The following is a 24,922-nucleotide window of genomic DNA, read 5'->3' as shown; positions in this document are numbered from 1 at the left end:
CTATTTTGTTTACCAAAGTTTGAAGGTTTATTCCGCCTTTTTCTTTCCGACGGAATCCAATGTTGGGAGGTGATTGGTTGAGTCTGATCCCAAATCCTTCCAACTCGTGCTCGATGAGCTTCTTGTGTTGTAGAGGTTTCAGGACGTCGAGTACAATGAAGATAAGGGAGCATGTCCGAGCAACTGTAATACAGCAAAAATAGATCAATAGATAACTGTAACACAGCAAAAATAGACCAATAGATAGCCATACAATACAACTGTAACGCAGCAAAAGTAGATCAATAGATAACTGTAACACAGCAAAAATAGACCAATAGATAGCCATACAATACAACTGTAATACAGCAAAAATAGACCAATAGATAACTGTAATACAGCAAAAATAGACCAATAGATAGCCATACAATACAACTGTAATACAGCAAAAATAGATCAATAGATAACTGTAATACAGCAAAAATAGATCAATAGATAACTGTAATACAGCAAAAATAGATCAATAGATAACTGTAATACAGCAAAAATAGACCAATAGATAGCCATACAATACAACTGTAACACAGCAAAAATAGACCAATAGATAACTGTAATACAGCAAAAATAGACCAATAGATAGCCATACAATACAACTGTAATACAGCAAAAATAGATCAATAGATAGCCATACAATACAACTGTAATACAGCAAAAATAGACCAATAGATAGCCATGCAATACAACTGTAATACAGCAAAAATAGACCAATAGATAGCCATACAATACAACTGTAACACAGCAAAAATAGATCAATAGAGAACTGTAACACAGCAAAAATAGACCAATAGATAGCCATACAATACAACTGTAATACAGCAAAAATAGACCAATAGATAACTGTAACACAGCAAAAATAGACCAATAGATACTGTAACACAGCAAAAATAGATCAATAGATAACTGTAATACAGCAAAAATAGACCAATAGATAACTGTAATACAGCAAAAATAGACCAATAGATAACTGTAATACAGCAAAAATAGACCAATAGATAACTGTAACACAGCAAAAATAGATCAATAGATAGCCATACAATACAACTGTAACACAGCAAAAATAGACCAATAGATAGCCATACAATACAACTGTAATACAGCAAAAATAGATCAATAGATAACTGTAATACAGCAAAAATAGATCAATAGATAACTGTAATACAGCAAAAATAGACCAATAGATAACTGTAATACAGCAAAAATAGACCAATAGATAACTGTAACACAGCAAAAATAGACCAATAGATAACTGTAACACAGCAAAAATAGATCAATAGATAACTGTAATACAGCAAAAATAGACCAATAGATAGCCATACAATACAACTGTAATACAGCAAAAATAGATCAATAGATAACTGTAATACAGCAAAAATAGACCAATAGATAGCCATACAATACAACTGTAATACAGCAAAAATAGATCAATAGATAACTGTAATACAGCAAAAATAGACCAATAGATAGCCATACAATACAACTGTAATACAGCAAAAATAGACCAATAGATAACTGTAATACAGCAAAAATAGACCAATAGATAGCCATACAATACAACTGTAATACAGCAAAAATAGATCAATAGATAACTGTAATACAGCAAAAATAGATCAATAGATAACTGTAATACAGCAAAAATAGATCAATAGATAACTGTAATACAGCAAAAATAGATCAATAGATAACTGTAATACAGCAAAAATAGACCAATAGATAGCCATACAATACAACTGTAACACAGCAAAAATAGACCAATAGATAACTGTAATACAGCAAAAATAGACCAATAGATAGCCATACAATACAACTGTAATACAGCAAAAATAGATCAATAGATAGCCATACAATACAACTGTAATACAGCAAAAATAGACCAATAGATAGCCATGCAATACAACTGTAATACAGCAAAAATAGACCAATAGATAGCCATACAATACAACTGTAACACAGCAAAAATAGATCAATAGAGAACTGTAACACAGCAAAAATAGACCAATAGATAGCCATACAATACAACTGTAATACAGCAAAAATAGACCAATAGATAACTGTAACACAGCAAAAATAGACCAATAGATACTGTAACACAGCAAAAATAGATCAATAGATAACTGTAATACAGCAAAAATAGACCAATAGATAACTGTAATACAGCAAAAATAGACCAATAGATAACTGTAATACAGCAAAAATAGACCAATAGATAACTGTAACACAGCAAAAATAGATCAATAGATAGCCATACAATACAACTGTAACACAGCAAAAATAGACCAATAGATAGCCATACAATACAACTGTAATACAGCAAAAATAGACCAATAGATAACTGTAATACAGCAAAAATAGATCAATAGATAACTGTAATACAGCAAAAATAGACCAATAGATAACTGTAATACAGCAAAAATAGACCAATAGATAACTGTAACACAGCAAAAATAGACCAATAGATAACTGTAACACAGCAAAAATAGATCAATAGATAACTGTAATACAGCAAAAATAGACCAATAGATAGCCATACAATATAACTGTAATACAGCAAAAATAGATCAATAGATAACTGTAATACAGCAAAAATAGACCAATAGATAGCCATACAATACAACTGTAATACAGCAAAAATAGACCAATAGATAACTGTAATACAGCAAAAATAGATCAATAGATAACTGAAATACAGCAAAAATAGATCAATAGATAACTGTAACACAGCAAAAATAGACCAATAGATAGCCATACAATACAACTGTAATACAGCAAAAATAGACCAATAGATAGCCATACAATACAACTGTAATACAGCAAAAATAGACCAATAGATAACTGTAATACAGCAAAAATAGATCAATAGATAACTGTAATACAGCAAAAATGGACCAATAGATAACTGTAATACAGCAAAAATAGACCAATAGATAACTGTAACACAGCAAAAATAGATCAATAGATAATTGTAATACAGCAAAAATAGACCAATAGATAGCCATACAATTAGGAACCGGAGTGAGTTATCTTATCTTAGCACCGCGAGGGGTCGCCACAAGATAACGCGGTCCAACATAAACAGCTGATATGGCATCTCTACACGTTATCGTGTATATCAGCATCATTATTATAGTAGATTTTAGACGAGGTACATGTATTAAGAAGACAAAACAAAGGCAATGGCGAAAAATTATGGATCGATGACAATCCCTCAACTCAAATTAGAATTAGATAAGTTTGGAGCAAAGAAATCGGGACGGAAAAGAGAACTTGTTGAGAGGTAAATATTCACGTTCATACCTCCTCTTGATCTTGAGTGTTTGCTGTGATATTATGCATATTCTATTCATAAAAACCTAGATGAGATGAGTGGTAATGTAAATACTCTTTTTAAATTAAGTGTACTTGTATGATCGGTCAGAAAACAAACAAGCAGCACAAAAAACGATGTTTTAGTTTCACTCGAATTTCCTCGCCGATAAACTAGTTTTGACGTTTGCTATCTTTCATTCAAGTTATACTGAGATAATGGGGATTTTATTTAACATATTTAAGAGGTATTTTCTTTGCTGTTTAGAATTAAAATTTGTCATATCTCAAATTTGCATTTACTTAGTGTTTCAAACATTATAATTTACAGACTTGAGGCATATGCGCGTAATGCACATTGCTCTAGAGCAGAACCAGCTGGTCAGGATTACACCATGGATTTACCTGATCCTGATTCCTATCAAGACCTAAATAGCGATAAAAGTTTTCCTGGATCCCCATTGAATGAAATAACCACTTACTTGTCCCAATTCAACAAGAACATTGAATCCAAGGCGAAAAACTTGTATAATGACGGATTTATTAGATACCTCAGGACAACTGAGTACAATTCGCTCTGGTATGTTAGAGGTGCCATAAGAGCAGAAATGTCCAAATCTATTGTGTACATTATAGATATTGAAATCGGTCAAGATGGAAATGTATTAAAATGCCAATGTGAGTGTGCAGCTGGTATGGGACCATTTGCACATTGTAAACATGTGTCAACAGCGTTATATGCTTGTGCATGTTTTAAGCAGCACGGCAGTATAAAGACAGAACAAACGTGCACCCAAAGATTACAGACATTCCACAGAGTGAAGCCACATAAAGGTTCTCCGATGAAAGTCGGGAATTTAGATATGCCAGGATGTGATGAAGTCTGTAATTTACCAGAGGGGTTCGATCCAAGGCCAGAGGAATTCCGAAACCATCCAGGATACAAGTCTTGGTTTCAAAATGTATGCTTGTCATTTAAGGGCATAAGTAAAACCCCAATTTATCAAACATTTCCTCCAGCCAATATGACAGGATTTGATATTGACCATGATTATTTGCAGTACCAAGGAAGTTTTGAATGTCTCCAACAATTGAATGTTACGAAGATTTCGGAAGAAGAAGCCAGGATTCTGAACATGAAAACAGCCGATCAAGCTTTAAGTAATTTGTGGCATGAGGAAAGGTGCAAGCGCATCCATTCATCAGTCTTTGGGAGAATATGCAAGATGACAGAAAGAACGAACCCAGAAAAGTTGGCAGAAAGTCTAGTCACTAAGGCTCTACGGCTTCGTACATCACCAATCCTGCATGGACAGAAATTTGAAAAAGTGGCAGTAAAAAAATTTGAAGAGATTACTGGACAAACAGTACATCCCACCGGTATATGTGTGAGCCTAGCACACCCTTACTTGGCGTCATCTCCTGATGGGATCATAGACGAGGACACCGTTGTTGAAGTTAAGTGTCCGTATGTTGCTAGAAATAGTATGATTACGAGACAGACAGTTCCATACATCCGTCAAAATGGTACAACGTTTTCACTGGACACCAATCATGATTACTATTACCAAATTCAAGGACAGTTATTCTGCACAGAAAAACAAAAATGTGTGTTCATTGTGTATACTTTTCTTGATATTTTGTTTTTCACAGTTGACAGAAATGACAAATTCATATCAGAGATGTTAAAGAAACTGGATTCCTTTTATGAGAAATGTTTTAAACCTGCACTTTTGGAGAAACGTTTTTTCAAGTCATATCAGGATTGTCATTGTCAAAAATAAATTTGTTCTAACTTTGATTTCACTTTCATTTATTACTAGTATACAGGTATTTTACATTAAGGTAAAACAACAACATGATTGCAAAAGATAAATTTATCTAGGCATAAGAGGGAACAATGCAAGTTTTAAAATTGCACAGCATAAAACATACAAAGGTTATATGCGAAGACAATTTAGTTTCTGAACTATTCATAGGTTCAACTAAAATCTTGAAAGTTTTGGCAAGTCCAATGATGCGCTCAATGTGAACTCTTTTACTGGATATCTTTCGATCTTGAATAACAGTTGAACAAGACATTCTGTTTTTCTTTTTAAAAAATGTGGGCATGTTTATCTGAATATTTCTATGTACAAACATATCCTGAACATTAAAACCTTTATCGGCCATAATCGAGTCTCCAGGATCACACAAATTTAACAAACTACTTCGCTCTACAATTTGTCTATCACTTGTTGACCCACCATAAGCTGGAGATACATATGACACAAGGCCACCAGGAGTTGCACCAACTAATATTTTGACCGTGTTCTTATTTTTATAAGTCGAAAAAGTGGCTTGCTGAGTTTTTGGAAGTTTTGGTTTTTTGATCGGACATTCAGTTCCATCAACTATAACTCTAGTATTAGGAAATTTCAATTTAAAATCTGATGGACAGAAATAATTAACAAGGGATTTGGGTGGCCATATGTCTACTTCTCTCCACTGCTTTGACATAAAAAGAATCCATGTATAGAATACATTTGACACCGTTTTTTCTGAGACATTAAATAATCTGGATAAATCAAAATTAGTTCTATGTCTACGCAGTTTGATAAGAACAAGGAAAAATTGATCTGGAACGCTGATATTTGTAACCTTGTGATAGATGTAGTTCAAACAATATGCGGCTGGACCTAGGGTTCTTAAAACCATATAAAATTTAACATATGTTTCAAGCCCTGAATAAAAGTGAATGCCAGCATCGTCTTTCTCAAAATTATCAATACACATTGGTGGAAATGTAGGTGTCTGGGTTTCAACATTTAAATAAAATTTCTGTTCTTCGCTTGAATCCTCGTCAGTGTCATTCTTGGTTGGAATGCTTTCAATGACAATTTCATCTGCAACATCAATATCGTCTTGAAAATACACTGTGCCTTGACTTTGATTCTCGGTGGTATTAATCTCGATTAACTTTCTCTTCACCCCCCTTGTCCTAGCTCGGCTAGCCCTAGCAATATCTGCGGGACTTGCAGGATCTATCCACTGGAAAATGCTTGGGATTGCTGTTTTTTTCAGGCGTCTGCTTAATGGTGTGGTTCCTAAAAAAGTTTAAAATTTCTATAAGTTAAAATACCTTTAGTAACCATTCAAATAAAATCTGTAAGTCAAACAGAAACTATCTAATTACTCTGTCTCATACTTAGATCTTACAAATCTTTTGATCTGTTATCATGCTTATGGAAAGTAGTTTGTTATGTAATACTGGCAGCTACTGTTCTAAAAAATATCAGTGGGTGTTCCTGCCAGATGTTTATATAAGACAACTAACAAGTGTCCAGCAGAGGGTATTAGGCAATAGCGGGGTACTTAGAGTTTGTTTACAAGCAGATGTACAATCATGCTGTGTTAATGATATGCAACACAAGTTTTCTTGGAGATCAATCGCATGTTTATTTCCTTTGAATGTATCAAAGAAAAACAAGGCGAAAGTGTCAAATTAGAAGTTTCAAATCAAATTATCTATCAGATTCATCTTAGCAAATAAAAAAAAACCCTCAAAATTTGGATTTATATGTACATGTAGTTATATCGTCTAAGGAACTTTGACCATTTCGATCTTTTACAGTAAATATAATCAATGACTATAACTACGTTACGTAAACGTGGCATTTGACTGTAGCGATTTTCCATTAAAATAAAAATAAATAAAAAGAAAAAAGGAATTTAATGGTTGTTTATCCTTATCTTACACTTCGTAAATAAAAAAGCTAAACATTTACCGTAAACCGTCTCCGAGAGGTAGTCACAGTTTTGGAAATGTGATCTGCACACTACAGCATGTGACGAGGGTTCCCAACTCTGAAAACGGGATTCCCCACGTCTGATTGCATGAATCCAAGCTTTTTTCCTCAGTTGATCAGATGGAAAAACGTGGCCACCTCTATTACTACACCCAGGTACAGAGCAACAAGTTTCCGGCATGTTTCACGTGTGAACTGACAGCGATTTGTTTACGTTTGATACAATAAAGCCGATGCGATAATGCGCGAGCTAGTTCCGAAGGGGACCGTATTATCGTGTGGCGCCCTCTAAGGGAAAGATAACAGGAGACGGTATCTAATACAACTGTAATACAGCAAAAATAGATCAATAGATAACTGTAACACAGCAAAAATAGACCAAAAGATAGCCATACAATACAACTGTAATACAGCAAAAATAGATCAATTGATAACTGTAATACAGCAAAAATAGATCAATAGATAACTGTAATACAGCAAAAATAGATCAATAGATAACTGTAATACAGCAAAAATAGACCAATAGATAGCCATACAATACAACTGTAACACAGCAAAAATAGACCAATAGATAACTGTAACACAGCAAAAATAGACCAATAGATAGCCATACAATACAACTGTAATACAGCAAAAATAGACCAATAGATAACTGTAATACAGCAAAAATAGATCAATAGATAACTGTAATACAGCAAAAATAGACCAATAATTAACTGTAATACAGCAAAAATAGACCAATAGATAACTGTAACACAGCAAAAATAGACCAATAAATAACTGTAACACAGCAAAAATAGATCAATAGATAACTGTAACACAGCAAAAATAGACCAATAGATAACTGTAATACAGCAAAAATAGATCAATAGATTACTGTAATACAGCAAAAATAGATCAATAGATAACTGTAATATAGCAAAAATAGATCAATAGATAACTGTAATACAGCAAAAATAGACCAATAGATAGCCATACAATACAACTGTAACACAGCAAAAATAGACCAATAGATAACTGTAATACAGCAAAAATAGACCAATAGATAGCCATACAATACAACTGTAATACAGCAAAAATAGACCAATAGATAGCCATACAATACAACTGTAATACAGCAAAAATAGATCAATAGATAACTGTAATACAGCAAAAATAGATCAATAGATAACTGAAATACAGCAAAAATAGATCAATAGATAACTGTAACACAGCAAAAATAGACCAATAGATAGCCATACAATACAACTGTAATACAGCAAAAATAGACCAATAGATAGCCATACAATACAACTGTAATACAGCAAAAATAGACCAATAGATAACTGTAATACAGCAAAAATAGATCAATAGATAACTGTAATACAGCAAAAATAGACCAATAGATAACTGTAATACAGCAAAAATAGACCAATAGATAACTGTAACACAGCAAAAATAGACCAATAGATAACTGTAACACAGCAAAAATAGATCAATAGATAACTGTAATACAGCAAAAATAGATCAATAGATAGCCATACAATACAACAGCATGTGTACAAAAATTTTCTCTGGAGGGTCTAAGGGATAATTTTAGAAATTTTTGCCAGGGGGTGGGTGCAGAGTGGGGTAAGGGTTAGGGGGTTGAGCATGTCTGTGCATGCATTTCCATCCAAGGCCTATTTTAATACCAGTAACTCTGAATTTACAAAGAGGAAGTATCATTACAATAGTAATAGATTTACTAGCCAATGTATCACAATATATTGGCCCACAACATAATGGATTGCTATAGGTAATAGCTAACAGATTGTTGTTTTCGTAAAATGAAGTATATTGTACATGTGCCTCACCGCAAAGTTTAAGATCTAACCAGCGCAACCCTTTCCAGACAAATAAGCTGGATAAGCAAGGAAATTTACCAGTGTTCTCAGTACAAAGTAGATTTAAAGCTGACCTGCAATGACCTGTTTTCCACGCCCTTTACCGTCCTTGGCTCCCTCAATGATACCGGGAAGATCAAGCAACTAAAATATGAGCAGAATTATAATCTTCGTGCAATTTCATCAATAGGTAAAGCAAATTACATAAAAAACAGGGCATGTCTTTAACTAGAGGTAAATATTTACCTGAATTTTTGCCCCTTTGTATCGTATAACACCGGGAACAGTTGTTAGGGTGGTGAATTCATAGGCAGCCACTTCCGAATAGACTCCAGCTAGATTACTAAGTAGAGTAGACTTTCCTACAGATGGGAAACCTAAAATAGAAATTCAAACATTACAAGATGTGTGGTATAAAATTGCTGAAAATTTTTCTCATGCAAAATATATCTACTAACATTTTTGGGGGTAAAACATTAATGTTTTGTAAAGTGTTCCAACAAGTAATGCACATTTTCAATTGACAATGCACACAAAAAAAAACTTAAAAACTAAAATGCATACATAATCTGAAAAAGCATGAGAAACATCTGGATTTCTGGTAAAAAGTTGAATGGTATAAGGTTAGCCTTACCTACAAATCCAATACGGGCGTCTCCGGTTTTGGCAACATCAAAACCCTCTCCCCCTCCTCCACCCCCACCTTTAGGCTCGATGAGTTCTCTGCGAAGTTTTGCTAGTCTGGCTTTGAGGAGACCAAGATGACCGCTCGTCGCCTTGTTTTTCTGAGTCCTGGCCATCTTTAAATGAAATAGAAAAATTTTACATGCATATTTTAGTAAATTTTGAATTGGGAAAAAGGATCTTTTGAAAACAAGGATACATAATGCTTTTAGAAATACAGAGTTGGGCTCTTGAAAAAGCATTTATGTTCCTCAGTTCTTGAATTAGTTTGATGTTAATGATGTAGGATTGTTTATATTTTTATCAAAATTTAATCAAATTTTCGGTGAAAATTTCAGATTAAAGATGTTGACAGCAAAGGAATATCAGATGTATCAATAGCCAGTGAAGCTATTCTAACTAACTGACAATTTGCAATGGGAGTCAAATGTTATCCAAATGGGGGTTTGTGCGCAGCCTGTTAATTTTTTCAATCATGCAGATGCATCCATTTGGCAGTGATTCATTTTGATGTGTGTCCAGCGTAAAATACGCACAAATTTTGCTCAGGAAAGATACTTTCATTTATATGAGCATCCCAAAAGACACATTAAAGTTAGAAATACACATCTCCTTGCTAAGAAATTCCAGAACATCGATTGTTCCTTTCTTAACCTACTAAGTAGATGCCTGGAATAAGGATACAAACTCTGCTAAAGCCAAAATCTCATTTGTCAACACTTAGTTATCAACCAATGAGACTCAAAGATACATGATATTATGGTGGGGAAATTGATGTCGATCACGATGCGACCAAGTAAAACAAATAAAATTCCTCCTAAACCAGGAAAGATTAACCAGAGTTTATGAAAAAGTAGACCAGTGGCAGTTAATCTGAAATTACTAACAACAAATAGGTTTATGCTGAAAGGAACACTGAATCCAGAACGTGAAATAAATGATATTGGCGACGAAGAAACAGAAAACTCGGAAGGGTTCAAGTGACGGCACTTAGCCCCTCTTTTAGTATGGTCATTTAAAATTTTAGTTTAAAAAAATGTAGCTAATTTGATATTTATGTTCTTTGGGGAATAAAATGTGGACTCGTCAGTCATTGTTTTCTGCTTGGGACTCTTGTGGTTATGATTCAGAAAAGTCCATTTTCAAAATGAATCACTGCATTTGGTTAACCAGGCTTTGATTAATTATCATGAAACATATGTATCCCTGTGTATCAATTTCACTTCGTGCTGTACTTGCTCTAATGGTCTCATCGTAAAACGTATGAAGTTTAATAAGATTCTCCCAAAACACTTCAGCATGGTTTTGAGTATTCGACCTCAATATCCTGTGATTGAAGATCTTTAGATTTTCATTATACGTTGTCATAACAGACCAAACGTCGCTTAGTGAACAAAACTACCCTACCTCGGACTCAATTTCAGCTATTCGTTCTAAAATTCCCATTTTTCTGATACTCGCAGATGGTTTTCACGTTGAGCAACCTGTCCCGGCAAAAAGAGGATTACTAACCCGACTTGAAAAATAAATCTAAAGACTCTCATGTGTAACGATCGGACAGGAAATGAATTTAACATCTCATATTTCTTTATTTTTGTTGCTAAGTATTAAAATTACTTATGTTCATTTAGTCATAATTTAATGAAAATATGTTTTATGTGCCGGGGTCGTAAATCTGCAGTTTCCTATGACCCGGAAGAAGTTGTCTGCATGTTTTATCTCCAAAATTTTATGAAAAAATTGATTTTGCAAAACATTTTAAGCTCAGAAATGCTTTGAAGATTCAAATTAAACGGTTATTGATTGTACTGATAATTTAAGGGGTCATCGTTATATTTATGCAAAACATTACACATTTCAAAGGTCATCATGAACTGCGCATGTCACATCCGGGCAATTTACTACATTTTCCGATGTTTAGCTCCAGTGGTTCAAATTTGTAAACCGTATTCTCTGTTTAATTTTAGTACATAGTAATGCATTTCGTTCAGTTTCTTTAAAAGGTATTCAACACTTTTTCTTTCGCATCTGGTTTTTCCTTGTATTTAGTTTCCCGTCGTTCTAAACAACAGTAGTTTTCATCGGAGACACATATAGGTGAGAACACATCAATAATAATCACGTTGATTTGTGTGTTGTGTATTGAGTTTTGTTTCAGAGTGTTGTTGAGCCTCATCGATTGTGTAATACGCATAACGAACAGCGAACAGTTCCCACTGTCATAAATTTGATAAAGTTGAATTAACTAGAATTTTTTGTATGGAGTGTGAAACATTGCTTTGTGTTTATTAGTGAGAATTTGCAAGGACTTATTTCCCTGTAGAGTAAACCACAATCTTTTAATTGGGGGCTAGAATTTTAAAACTGTGGCAAGCTCAAAAGAGTGCATTAGTCACAGTTGTCTTAAGTTTGTATGCAGTTAAATATACTTGCCAAAGATTGATATTTTCTTCTTTCTCTGTACCTATTACATCAAAATTAAAATTCTTCATTTTAATTTCCAAATGTTACATAAAACTTTTTATTCTAGGCAAATATGTACATGTATTTCGGAACTTTTGAATATTGTAGCTCTAACAGCTCTCATTTATACATTGTCAATTTTTTTTAGTGATTCCTGATATATAAGATAGGATTTGCTAGTTGTATGTGATTTGTAATAAATTAACTTAAACTTAATGTTGAAAACTCGTCATGCTTAATTGTGATATGATTTTTTTTTATAGCAATTTCACTAGTTTCACCAAAACAAATTTTGCAATTAGTTAAAAAGAAGAATGGAAGTAGATAGAGGTATAAATTCGGACGATAATGGAAGAGACACTCCAAAGGAGGGTTATGAATTGCCAACACGGATCGATACTCCAGGGCCCATACCAAAATACATGTATAGTAGGGTAAGTACATATTGTGTTGATGTGTCAAAAGACCATTACAGTCTTTGGGGATTTCAAAATTATATTTTACATATTGATTGTAAAAAAGTAAATAACACAGGTTGAAATTAAATTGGTTGTTTGGTGTTAATAGAAAGAATAACAATTTGGTAGGAACAAAAGTTTCTATCTTCAACCTGGTGACTGATGGGGTTTTTATGACACCACCATTACAGTGTATTGTAGTACTTGTAACTTTAAAGTATTTTAAATCAGTAGCTAAAATGGTGAAAAAAAATGGTTAGATAGGAATATTATTTGCATATTTAGGTTTAAATGTTAATCAGTTACCTTATGTATACCCAAGTGAACTTTAGTAGCTCACAAATGTGATATCATTAATTAGCAGTATCAAAATATATTAAGAGCAAGTGTGGTATGTGCTCATTTATTCTGTTGCAATTGATTGTGCAAACACAATTCTAAATATCTCAGACAGAAGTGCAGTCATTTGGTCTACAGTGATAGGCTATTGCAAAAAACAGAATTCTTTGAACGGTATAAATTTGCTGATTTATCAGTGAATATAAAGGAAGTCATTTTCATCAATTATTAAAGCTACTGCAATGAAGAGATATATCAAACAGCATTTTCAACATCAGGATACAGAGTACATGCTTTAAATTATAAATTAAATTGTTCATGATGAAAATTTGTATTGAATGTTTGTGTATCAATATCTTTTATATTGCTTATGTTGGCTGTAGGGCATTTTCATAATTTGATGTTTTGTACATTAAATTTTCAAATGTCTGCACTTTAATGGATTTAATGAATTCTCTTACACTTGCTATATATTTTTTTGGCTTTGTAAGTAGAAAGGTGTAAAAAAAAAAAAAAAAGGTCAAAGTGATTATATTTAACTAATTAATATATTTTTAAAACTCAGATTGCTCTATTTGATGATTGTATAAAAGTTTTAAGTACAGTCTTATTAAAATTAGATTCTTCATGCTCCTGTATTTGATATGTTTCTGTGAGGATCTAACAAAATCCCATTAGATTGGAATAACGAATTTTTTCTTTTCATCATGTTCATCTGTCAATTTAATGCAAAAACGTTCATTTTCATAATTTAACAAGTTGTTGATAATTGGTACCATAGATCCTAATATTTTCCAATTTGATTTGTAGGATAAGTTGATTGACCTCTCGACATGTAGATTGGCAAAGGAAAGGCCGCCTTGTCTGTCTAAGGACCATTGCTCGTAAGAAATATTGTTAGAAATTATTATTATATCATTAAAATAAGCCCATACTGTGTTGTGTTTTTGTAAAAAAGAAAAAAGTGTTTAAACTATCTTGTAATTTAAGTTATATACAGACACTAAAATATGCAACTTTTCTTGTGTGAAACTTTTGCCTGATAAAACAACCAACCACAAAGTGGAAAGACAAAACGATTGAACTTGGATGTCATGAACATTGATACCTTGAAAGCTTTAGATATGTCAAAATATTTAGGATGTCCCAACTACTTATAATTAATGTAATGTAACCTCTACATCTTAAATTCTTGGATAGTTTGATCATTCCTCTCAGTTCCATGGAGAACAAGGGAATGAAGTTCGCCCATACTTATTATGTTATAATTCAGAAATATTATTAAAAAATTTTGATTGGGACATGCAATTTTTTGGCACAGGAACATTCAAGAATTGATTGTTTTGATTTGTTTACTTTGTTTACACGAAACCTAAGAACAAAACAGGCTGCTTGAGAGGAGCTGTAGCTTACTGCAAAGTTCAGTGTCAGACGATGCCAAGCACAACAATGTAATCTATGTTGTTTGTTTTCAGGCCTGAGGGGATATGGGAACCAGAGAGGTGGTTTCGATCTTTTGACACTTCTCGTGGGAACTCCCCCCTCATGGTCGGAGACAAAAAGCGTCCCCCAGACCTAGACAGAGACTACATCAACAGGAGGAGACCATCGGGTAAAGCAGTGTTTTGGTCCTGCTTTGTTGAATGGAAGATAAGAGACCATATTTGTCCATGAATATTGATGAACCAATTGAAATATTATCAAACAATAATAAAAGATATTTCCTCTTTTGTCAGACCCCAAGGAGCGTTTGAAGGACGACAAAGACGGGATAGTTCTGAGTCCGCAGCGTAGGAGTTTCGGGACGGGTTGTCATGTCAGCAATCATGTTCCCCTGGGTCGACAGATCAGTATACCCGGGCAGGAGAACGGAGAAAAGTAATGTCTACCAACATGTTGATTACATTTACATATTTGATTATGATTCATTGATTAAACTCCTCATGTTTTATACAGAGGTCAAAATTAAACATTTAAGGTAAATTTGACTCAAACTTAATGTCTTTTCTGGTCTGAGTAATTTCTCCATCATCCCTAAAATGTCTGATTATCATGGTAAATTGAATTTTTGATAATCATAATATAAAATTAAATGCAAGATTAAAACACATGATAATGAAACCTTTGAAAAAATTTCTGATGAGACCCATCTGAATATCATTTAGAGGACAGACATCAAGGATTCTTAAGACTTGGATTGATAGGATTTGTTTAAACACATTTGGAATAGTGCTGAATAATTTTTCTTGATTAGCAGAGAGAGAAACCCCAGAAGGATCGGCAGTGGACGTATCCAGATTGATCGGGATCGGGAGCGGGAACCAGCTCACCAGGAACGGGACTTTCGAGCGATCCGCGACCGATTTGACCGTGAAGACCGGCGATTTGATAACAGAGACAACAGGAATTATGGGAGGCGTGAATTTGAAGACAGAGTAAGGATTTGTAATTTGTATAATTAGAAGCAACAAAAGTTACTTATTGATCAATTGTGTCTATTGTTATATACTGTAAACGTCTTTAATTCCACGTGTCTAAAATTTCACGATTTCTGGTGTAAGTACCTTTCACGCTGTTTTTAATTTCACGGGTAATCGATTTCTTGTCCTAGAAAAGTAAATCCTGATTGTAAAAAAATCTGATGAGTGATGAACCTGCATCATGTAATTTACATTATTTTCTTAAAATTAAAGCCTTATTTACGTTAAGTACGATGAGAATAATAAAACATGTTTGTGTTGAATGAAATAAGCACTGGTGTAAAATGCGTATTTGATATTTTGGGCATGAAAATTAAAGGGAAAACGTACATGTAATCTGTTAGAAAGAAGTACACCTTTATAATCAATTTTTAAATGAACTGCTCAATATGAATGTCGATCGCAGACAACGTCATGGTTGTACAGGAGTCTTTGCCCTAAGGTGATGTCCGAGATAGTAAGTGACAATTAGCCCCTATGTTCACAATGGCTTCGATAAGGCCGCAGAGATAAAGGTGAAACGAATATTCCGTTATAAACATTTGTTTAATTATGATATTAATTGTATTAAATTAACGTAATACTCATACTTGCTATTTTTAACGAATTTTAATTATACTTTGATTACGATAAACAAGTGGTAACTTAGGCCCCGCTCATGCACACATGCATCTGTAATGGCGGCCTATACGGAGATGGTGAATGCACAGCTCAATATTCACGGTGTCTTAATGTTCACGGAAAATTGTCTGATCGTGAACATAGTGAAATTAAAAACACCGTAATGTTTTCCACGTTTACAGTAATTATGCTAAAATCACTAAGTATGAACTCTTTGCTTGTTTGCTGTAGAACTACAGAGAACGAGGTCACTACAACAACAACAGAAATCGAAGAGACTCTTACCGCAATCGCAACGAGGAGGAGCCAGAGTGGTTCACAGAGGGACCGACCAGTCAACATGATCGGATCGAACTCCACGGGTTTGAGCAGCGATCCAACTCAACTCCAGATAAGGAAGACGAGAACTGGAGGCAGGCGGAGCGACAAGAATCCAGACAGGAGATCAAGAAAGGAACGCCCCATAAAGAGGAGGATGAGGAGACCAATCACCGGAGGGAGTCTGGTAAGGGAGCAGGTGGTTGGACGACGTTGAGTGGTCATCGGTCTTCGTGTGGTCCATCACATCCATTTATAAAGTGTCTGTCTTTGTGTTGTATTTCTAGTATATCCATTAATAAAGTTTAATTATTTTTTAAGTCTTATTGCTAATATCTCTAGCTTGTCAATAAATAAAGTGGCTATCTTAGTGTGAATATCTTTAGCACATTGTAATGATAAAGTGTTAATCCTTGAGTGCATGCATGTATTTTATGCACGTCTACGAGAAAAGTATAAGGTCATTAATTTGACTGTTTTGAAATCTTTTAATGGTCATCATTTCAATCTCATTTATATAATGTTAAGTTCTTTGTGATTTCTGACTTGAAATTGAGCATATATCTTTTGTTAGTTGCAAATGTGACAGATAGAAATGGAAGTCTGGAAACAAATGAACCAAGTTCTCCCGAGGAATCGAATAACTCTGACAGCATCAACGTACAGTCACCACGCCACAACAATCTGTTTGACTTCAATGAGTTCTTTAAGCTGGAGAACCTGCCTGGACTTCACGTAAGTGTTATAAACACACTACTGAATTTGTGAATAAACCAAGTTAGGACTAAATTATGCATTTAAACATATGTATGATTATAATTCTGTTCTGTTTGAACTTCCATGTTAACACGGATTGTTGCTTTGAATGTAGGAAGGAGCCAGTCCAAGTACAGACTTTACTGGACTCCAGAGTCGCTTCAGTAAGTGGTTCTCCAACAGCAGTCGAGACAACAGTAGGCGGTCATCTATCAATGAGGACTTTGGCTACTTAAATGGTGAGTTCTAGAATTAACACATATTCTGATGGAAGATACTTAAAACTTGCTCATGTTGCTTTGGTAACATGATTGATAATGTTTACATTTGTTATAGTCATAAATTTGTAATATTCTGTTGCGTTGTTTAGAAAGTTCTGTACATGTTTTGGTGGTGGTGTTTTATTTTTCTTGTATACTTACATATGTCCTTTGATATTACAGATTTGCTGAGTGGTTCCAAGAGTCCAGTGGTCCCTTCCCCTCCCCCACCCTCGGCCAACTCTTTCTCTCATCAGTCGGTGTTCTCCACCTCAGCCAACAGCACATTCCAAGATAAACCACAGCAGTTGAGTTATGACTTCTCTTCTGTACAGAAGAACACCATAGGACCCATGCTGAACGCCTTGTTCCAGAACTCTTCACACGACCGATCTCACAGAAGCAGTAAGTCAGGCAGACTAGTTTGTCTCTGCTGTAGTTATTTGTCAAGCTCTATAGTCCAAGTTTTGAGAACATGAATTGTTTTGTATCATCTATTATCTGCTGGGACTATTTGTATCAATGACAACCATGATTATTTCGTATCATTGACTACAGTAATGTTTTGCATAATTGCATACAGTGTTTTTATATAATTATCTGCTCAGACTTTTTTGTATCAATGACAACCATGATTATTTCGTATCAATGACTACCCTGACTATTTTGTATCATTGACTACAGTAATGTTTTGCATAATTGCATACAGTGTTTTTATATAATTATCTGCTCAGACTTTTTTGTATCAATGACAACCGTGACTATTTTGTATCAAAGACTACCCTTACTATTTTGTATCAATGACTACTCTTTTTTGTATAATTGCCTGTTTATGTATCATTGTCTGCTCTGACTATTTTATGTCATTTTCTTTATCAGGCACCAGCAGTATGACTGCCCAGGATGCTGAGGCTCAGCTGAAGGCATTGTTATTTGGGAGGAAGGGTTCCACTCCATCAAGCAGTGGCACAGGCAGCCCAGCGGTGGCTTCTCCACTTCGTAAGCAGCCATACACCCCTAAATGGGCTGATTCACTAACAATAGGAACACAAACACCCAAGAACCCCCCCCCCCCCCCCCCAAAAAAAAAAAAAAACATTTGTAATAAGGTTCTCAGGCATTTCCACATTAATATGATTGTGTATGTTGATAATTTTTGTGTTTTTTTGTCTCGGCCATAGAATAACCAGGTTTAAATAGTTTTACCCTGTTCCGTCATTCAATCCTTCCCTCATCATTAACTTTCCATTCATAATCTCAGCAGCAATTGCACACATTCAACTCAAATTTAATGTATGGATACATCATAGAAATCACTGGTCAAATTCGAATTTGATCCAGATATGATGATTTTTGACAGAGTTTTATCCCTGAACTAAGAAAAAAAAATATTCTGTGCAAACAAATGTAAAACTAAATATTAGATAAGATTAAAAAATTGGGCTGCATTGTTTTAAGAAAAATACTTAACATACTGTGCATTAAAAGTCTTTATCTTGATGTACAATGGCAGATTATAGGAGTCAAAGCTTGTTTCATTTGTATTTTAAGATATGCCTGGACGATTCAAGACAGTTGCAGAATTAGAAGCTGACATGGCACCCAACAATAACCGAACCTACACCCCTCCTGGTGCCCCTATACAGCACCCTTTGGTGACCCAGCCAGCTCAGCAAAAGGCGTCCAAGCCCCCACCCCCTGCACAGTCGCCCAAAGAACAGCAAGACGATCTTGCTGCCTTCAACAAGCTTCTAAGTCTCATGCAGGCTGGAGCAGCAGCAGCCGTGGAGTCTCCTAACAAAATGTCACAAACTGTAAGTCTCAGAATGTCACACATTGTATGTCTATCAGAATGTCACACACAGTAAGTCTACCAGGATGTAACACACTGTAAGTTCACAGAATGTCATACACTGTAAGTCTATCAGAATGTAACCCACTGTAAGGCTATCAGAATGTAACACATTATAAGTCTATCAGAATGTAACACACTGTAAGACTTTCAGAATGTCATACACTGTAAGTCTATCAGAATGTAACACACTGTAAGACTTTCAGAATGTCATACACTGTAAGTCTATCAGAATGTAACACATTGTAAGTCTATCAGAATGTAACACACTGTAAGTCTATCAGAATGTAACACACTGTAAGTCTATCAGAATGTTACACACTGTAAGTCTATCAGAATGTAACACACTGTAAGGCTATCAGAATGTCACACACTGTAAGTCTATCAGAATGTAACACACTGTAAGTCTATCAGAATGTAACCCACTGTAAGGCTATCAGAATGTCACACACTGTAAGACTTTCAGAATGTCATACACTGTAAGTCTATCAGAATGTAACACACTGTAAGTCTATCAGAATGTAACACACTGTTAGGCTATCAGAATGTCACACACTGTAAGTCTATCAGAATGTCACACTGTATGTAAGTCTATCAGAATGTAACACACTTTAAGTCTATCAGAATGTAACACAATGTAAGACTATCAGAATGTAACACACTGTAAGTCTATCAGAATGTAACACACTGTAAGTCTATCAGAATGTCACACTGTATGTAAGTCTATCAGAATGTAACACACTGTAAGTCTATCAGAATGTAACACACTGTAAGACTATCAGAATGTAACACACTGTAAGTCTATCAGAATGTCACACTATGTAAGTCTATCAGAATGTCACACACTGTAAGTCTTTCAGAATGTAACACACTGTAAGTCTTTCAGAATGTAACACACTGTAAGTCTATCAGAATGTAACACACTGTTAGTCTATCAGAATGTCATACACTGTAAGTCTATCAGAATGTAACACACTGTAAGTCTATCAGAATGTCACACACTGTAAGTCTATCAGAAAGTCACACACTGTAAGTCTATCAGAAATCTAACACACTGTAAGTCTATCAGAATGTAACACACTAAGTCTATAAGAATGTAACACATTGTTAGGCTATCAGAATATCACACACTGTAAGTCTATCAGAATTTCACACACTGTAAGTCTATCAGAAATCTAACACACTGTAAGTCTATCAGAATGTAACACACTAAGTCTATAAGAATGTAACACACTGTTAGGCTATCAGAATGTAACACACTTTAATTCTATCAGAATGTCACACACTGTAAGTCTATCAGAATGTAACACACTATGAGTCCAAAAACCTATGAGATATTTGATGTTCTAATAGACATTGAGCCAAACTTCATAAATCAACTCAAACAATACATTCAGCTGAAATTGATTTCATCAGCTTGATTTTTTACTGCAGGCTCAACGCAATCCTGAGCAGAGGACCATGTCTCCTATTTTCTTGAGTCAGCCCCCACCCTCCTCCAACAATGTACCACCCCCTGGACAGCCCCCACTCACCCCAGGCAGTGTGGCTCAGAATGAATTTCTGCAGGTATAAACAATCATCTACAAATGTTACTTTCTTGTTAATTAGTAGTTTAAAAAAGCAATAAGGAGTTTTAATTGTAAAACTGTATTTAACTTCTTCAATGACCAAAGAGACTCTTGTCTTGTATGAAAATGAAGCTGCTATATATTTTATAGTAAAAGAGTCTTTCTTCTGATAATGAATAAATATTGCACGTATTTTTACTGTGTTATGGTTTGGTTTACAATTTTGTGCAGGCTTTGCTACGTAACAAGGAGCAACAGTTACAGATCCGTCAGCACACTCTGAATCACATGCGGGGAAGTGTTCATCTCAACAACCAGTCCACCCCTATAGCTCAACAAGCACAGAACTTCCAGCAAACACCCCCCTCGGGAGGAGGCCCCCCACCCCCCAGACACCCGGACAACTCTGAGACCCTAGCCAACTTCATCAAACAGAATCCCACCATCATTACCAAACCCTCCACCCCCACCCCTCCCCCCCAGCAGCCCCCTCCTCCCATGCCACCGGTTCCAGCAGTTCACTCCCCTCTGGCGCCCCACCCCGGTCAGGCTGCAGTCATCGGGCTGATGCAGAACACGCCATCCCCACGGGCGGCCTCTCCACAACTGATTCAACAGGCCCTGCTCGCTCAGCCAGGGTCCCCAAGGGTACCATCACCCATTAGTAAGTACATACCTTATGCTACAGTTAAAACCAAATAAATAATCTTTTTAGATTAATAAGGTTTCTCGGGCCAAAAATTTCAATCAAGAATGTGACAGGCATGTGTTGTATTATTATTACAACTTTATTTTAAAATGTTAACTTTATATTGAAAATGGAATTCCACGCTTTCCTGTCATTAATATTGCAATAAAATAAAACCAGTGAGACAACAGGTTACCTGGTTCATTTGACCTGAGGAATAAAACTAATATTTTTGGTCTTTCTTGGACTATTTTTTATAGGTGAAAATATAGTGAGATTGTTTAAGAATGATTGTTACTTTAAATGAGAGCATGATGTAAGCTTGATGATGTTTTGTAGTGTTCAGTCAGCAGCCACCGATGCATCTGAGTGCTCCATCCCCCATCCACCCCTCACAGATCGCAGGCAAATCTTCTCCTGTGTCCATGCAGGCAGCTACCAACCTATCTGTAAGACCTCATGTCTGTTAATGACTTGCTTTAGTTTGTACATATTGTACATATTGTTATAATTACATGTACAAATAGACAAGTATAAAGGGCATCACTCAAAAACAAGTTTGACTAAATTTTCCATACTGTTCTAAAAGCTACATGTTCATTTGCATTTTGCCGTGATTATGTAATCAGGCTGTAATAGGTTGTAATGAATTCATGCTGTAATAGGGTATAATAATGCTGTAATAGGGTACGCTGATCGAGTTTGTGATAGTATATAATCAGTTGGTAATAGGGCATGCTGATTGAGTTTTGATAATATATGATTTCTGTTACAGTCCACTGGTACAGCCACTATACGACCCCCTCTGGTGCCTCGAGTCCCCAGCCCCCAGGAGCTGATCGCCCACACACAGGCCATCATGCAGACCGCCCTCCTCAAAAAACAGCTGGAGGATCAGAAGGAGCGATTCATAAAGAAACAGCAAGAGAGGTAAAATGCCACTCCAGGTCATAGTGTCTATAAAGGAATTCACCTGTATTCTGTACAGATGAGATATCATGAACAAAAGCTATAAACTTTTGTGACTGATTTTGGTTACATAAAGTCATTGTAATGTACATGTGTTTGATATGAGTTTCATTATAACTAACTTTGATGTGCAAATTTCTTAAGATATCAATGATGTGGAATTTTCTTAAGATTTCTACATGCATTTTGTTTAAACCAAGCAGGTTTTGATGAAGATTGCTAAATTTGAGTTCTTTTGTTTATGCATGCATTTTTGTGTCTTAGTGATAATACATGTTCTGTATATTGTTAAAAAAGATGGGATATTGTAATTTTGTATGAAAACAAACTTGAATTATACCGTATATACTCGCCTATAAGTATTGTTCGCCTATAAGTCGGTTACCATTTTACAAGTTTATTTTCAAGATTTTGCCATTGACCCTCTTATAAGTCGGGTAATTTTTTCTGGATAATCAGTCTACGATTGCCAATCAAATAAGCACATTTTAATCAAGCATGACTATATTCTAGATAAAAAAAATATTGGTGTTTGACCCCTCTGTTATCATTTCTAGATGCAATGCATTTTTAAAGTGTTGTGTTCAGTTAAGACATCTATCCTGGATGAATAACTTTCGATTTTGGACGCCATTTTTTTTATTGATACACCAATGAAAGCTTGGTGTAAGCTATAAAAATATTTAAATTACTATTGAAAATAAAATGATAGTGATTTTGATCCCCCGTTGACTGATTAAGATGGTATAGCCCCTTTTAAAAGTGGTGTGTTAGCTTGTGTTGTTTTAGGTGACATGCCACCTACAGCCACCAATATAGCTATTATCACCTCGTGTAATTAATTATGAATAATTATAAATCAATCTTTATTTTTTTTAAACAGACCAGCAATTATTCTTGTGTTTAATTTTTAAGTATTAAACAGAAATTGCTGTTCTGTAATCCCACTAGATCGCTTTTAGACGCCATTTTTTTAATAGTTTTCTGTAAACAGAGTTATCTTTTTTGAAGTTTGTAACTTACGATTTTGGACGCCATTTTATTTTTTAAACACTCATTACAACTTGATTATAGCTCAAAAACTATTTTAAATGCTACTGGAAATAAAATGACAGTGATTTTATCCCCCACTGACTGATTAGGGTTGGTAATTAGCCTCCTAAACTCAGTGTTGGCTTGTGTTGTTTTAAGTACAGTTATACCTACAGCTATTATCACCTCAGGCGTAAATAATTGCCTGTTTAAATAAAAAATACTATCAAATAAACCTTGTTCATATTTTAAGAAATACAGTTGAAACTTTCAATTTATTTATTAAGTGTTTATCATTTTAGTAATTAAAAAATAAAAATGTCAAGTATAGCGATCGCAAGTCAAAAGTTGGAAGCAAAATGGCACCCAAAAACGAAGTTTTACTCAGTGGAAAAATTATCTGATTGTATGTCACGCCTATAAGTCGGACCCCTACTTTTTATTCAAATTTCTACTCCCAAAATACCGACTTATAAGCGAGTATATACGGTAAGCATAATACCTGTATGTGTACACTGTCTTTACAGAGGAAAGTCTCCGAATCCTACGACCCCACAGGGAAAAGTAGCAGCACCCCCAGGCCAGCAGCAGCCTAGCCCTGCCTCCCCCCGCCTGGTGCCCAGTGGACCCTTACCTGCCTCCTCCCTCCCCCAGCCTCTCACCCCCCAGAGCACACCTTCAGCACAGTCAATGCCTGGTTCTAAGGTGCAGTACTATACAGCATAGGTTTGAATATATCTTTGTCACAGTTCTTGTATTATTTGACAGGTGCCTGAATTTTCTCATTTCTCTATTTACAGCCTTCAGTAACTGCTTCCTTTACGCCGACATCTGTCATCAGAAAGATGCACTCTGACAAAGCGAGCGAGAAGGAGAAGCAGAGAGGTGATGGACCGAGGATGGAGGGAGCCGATGGTAAGCTCTGTTACATAGCTAGTTTAGATCATTTTCAAGTTTATATAACATCCGGTCTCTGAAATGGGTAGTCAACATAGGGTTTTGTATTGTAGGTGACAAGAAGGTTCCGCCGGTGAAGCAGCTGGTGAGGTCTGAGGAGGGTAGAGAGCTCCAGGGACAGGATTCCCGGAGGCCGGAGCAGAACGTCTTTGACTTCCGGACGCTGACCAACCCCAGCCAGGTTTCTGTCTGTTCTAGTCACCCCTCCCTGTCTGTGGGACCCAGCACTGTCTCCACCAGTCAGCCCAGCATCAGCTCACACAATCACATGCCAAACCTCAGCATTCCTCCCCCCTCACTGGCCAATCAGAGTGGCCTCCCTTCACTGGCCAATCAAAACTCACCACAGTTCTCTAGAAACAACTCCATTGATCAGGTAAAAAGGACGCCATTGTTTGTTTCAAGGTCTATGGAAGACTGAAATTTAAGACATAAATTTTTTAATATTGCTCATCAACACTAGCTTAGCTTTAGCAAACAGG

The 24,922-nt window shown here is 35.4% G+C and overlaps 3 protein-coding genes across 4 annotated transcripts; 2 read left to right on the top strand and 1 right to left on the bottom strand.

Moving 5' to 3' along the window:
* Nucleotides 1-13: 13 nt before the first annotated feature.
* LOC128170141 (developmentally-regulated GTP-binding protein 1-like) lies at nt 14-11,348 on the bottom strand (the record flags this gene model as incomplete). Its single annotated transcript, XM_052836094.1, has 5 exons — nt 11,084-11,348; nt 9,627-9,792; nt 9,239-9,369; nt 9,067-9,136; nt 14-183 (listed from the first exon to the last, which is right to left on the bottom strand). Coding segments are annotated over exons 1-5 (576 nt in total), but the record flags the coding sequence as incomplete, so codon positions are not given.
* On the top strand, nt 3,173-5,140 carry LOC128170143 (uncharacterized). The gene is made up of 2 exons (XM_052836097.1): nt 3,173-3,310; nt 3,671-5,140. Exons 1-2 carry the CDS (start codon nt 3,210-3,212, stop codon nt 5,121-5,123), a joined length of 1,554 nt encoding a protein of 517 aa, XP_052692057.1. The 5' UTR covers nt 3,173-3,209; the 3' UTR covers nt 5,124-5,140.
* A 205-nt stretch (nt 11,349-11,553) lies between the features above and the next one.
* Nucleotides 11,554-24,886, top strand: LOC128170142 (eukaryotic translation initiation factor 4E transporter-like). 2 transcript variants are annotated; one of them, XM_052836096.1, is made up of 19 exons: nt 11,554-11,773; nt 12,403-12,573; nt 13,747-13,820; nt 14,412-14,548; nt 14,673-14,814; nt 15,194-15,371; nt 16,269-16,542; nt 16,930-17,090; nt 17,227-17,350; nt 17,555-17,776; nt 18,251-18,370; nt 18,923-19,185; nt 20,658-20,792; nt 21,026-21,458; nt 21,822-21,931; nt 22,258-22,412; nt 24,011-24,188; nt 24,284-24,398; nt 24,494-24,886. In XM_052836096.1, the coding sequence occupies exons 2-19, from the start codon at nt 12,454-12,456 to the stop codon at nt 24,859-24,861; spliced, it is 3,309 nt and encodes a 1,102-aa protein (XP_052692056.1). In that variant the 5' UTR covers nt 11,554-11,773; nt 12,403-12,453; the 3' UTR covers nt 24,862-24,886. The 2 variants fall into 2 exon arrangements, with proteins under 2 accessions (XP_052692056.1, XP_052692055.1); XM_052836095.1 differs by having other exon boundaries at nt 15,191-15,371.
* The last annotated feature ends 36 nt before the right edge of the window (nt 24,887-24,922 follow it).

Source organism: Crassostrea angulata, unplaced genomic scaffold (assembly GCF_025612915.1).
Source record: "Crassostrea angulata isolate pt1a10 unplaced genomic scaffold, ASM2561291v2 HiC_scaffold_339, whole genome shotgun sequence".
In the NCBI taxonomy this organism is placed as follows: Eukaryota; Metazoa; Mollusca; class Bivalvia; order Ostreida; family Ostreidae; genus Magallana; species Magallana angulata.
The sequence above is the reverse complement of the archived record's forward strand: the minus strand, read 5'-3'. Positions and strand labels throughout refer to the sequence as shown.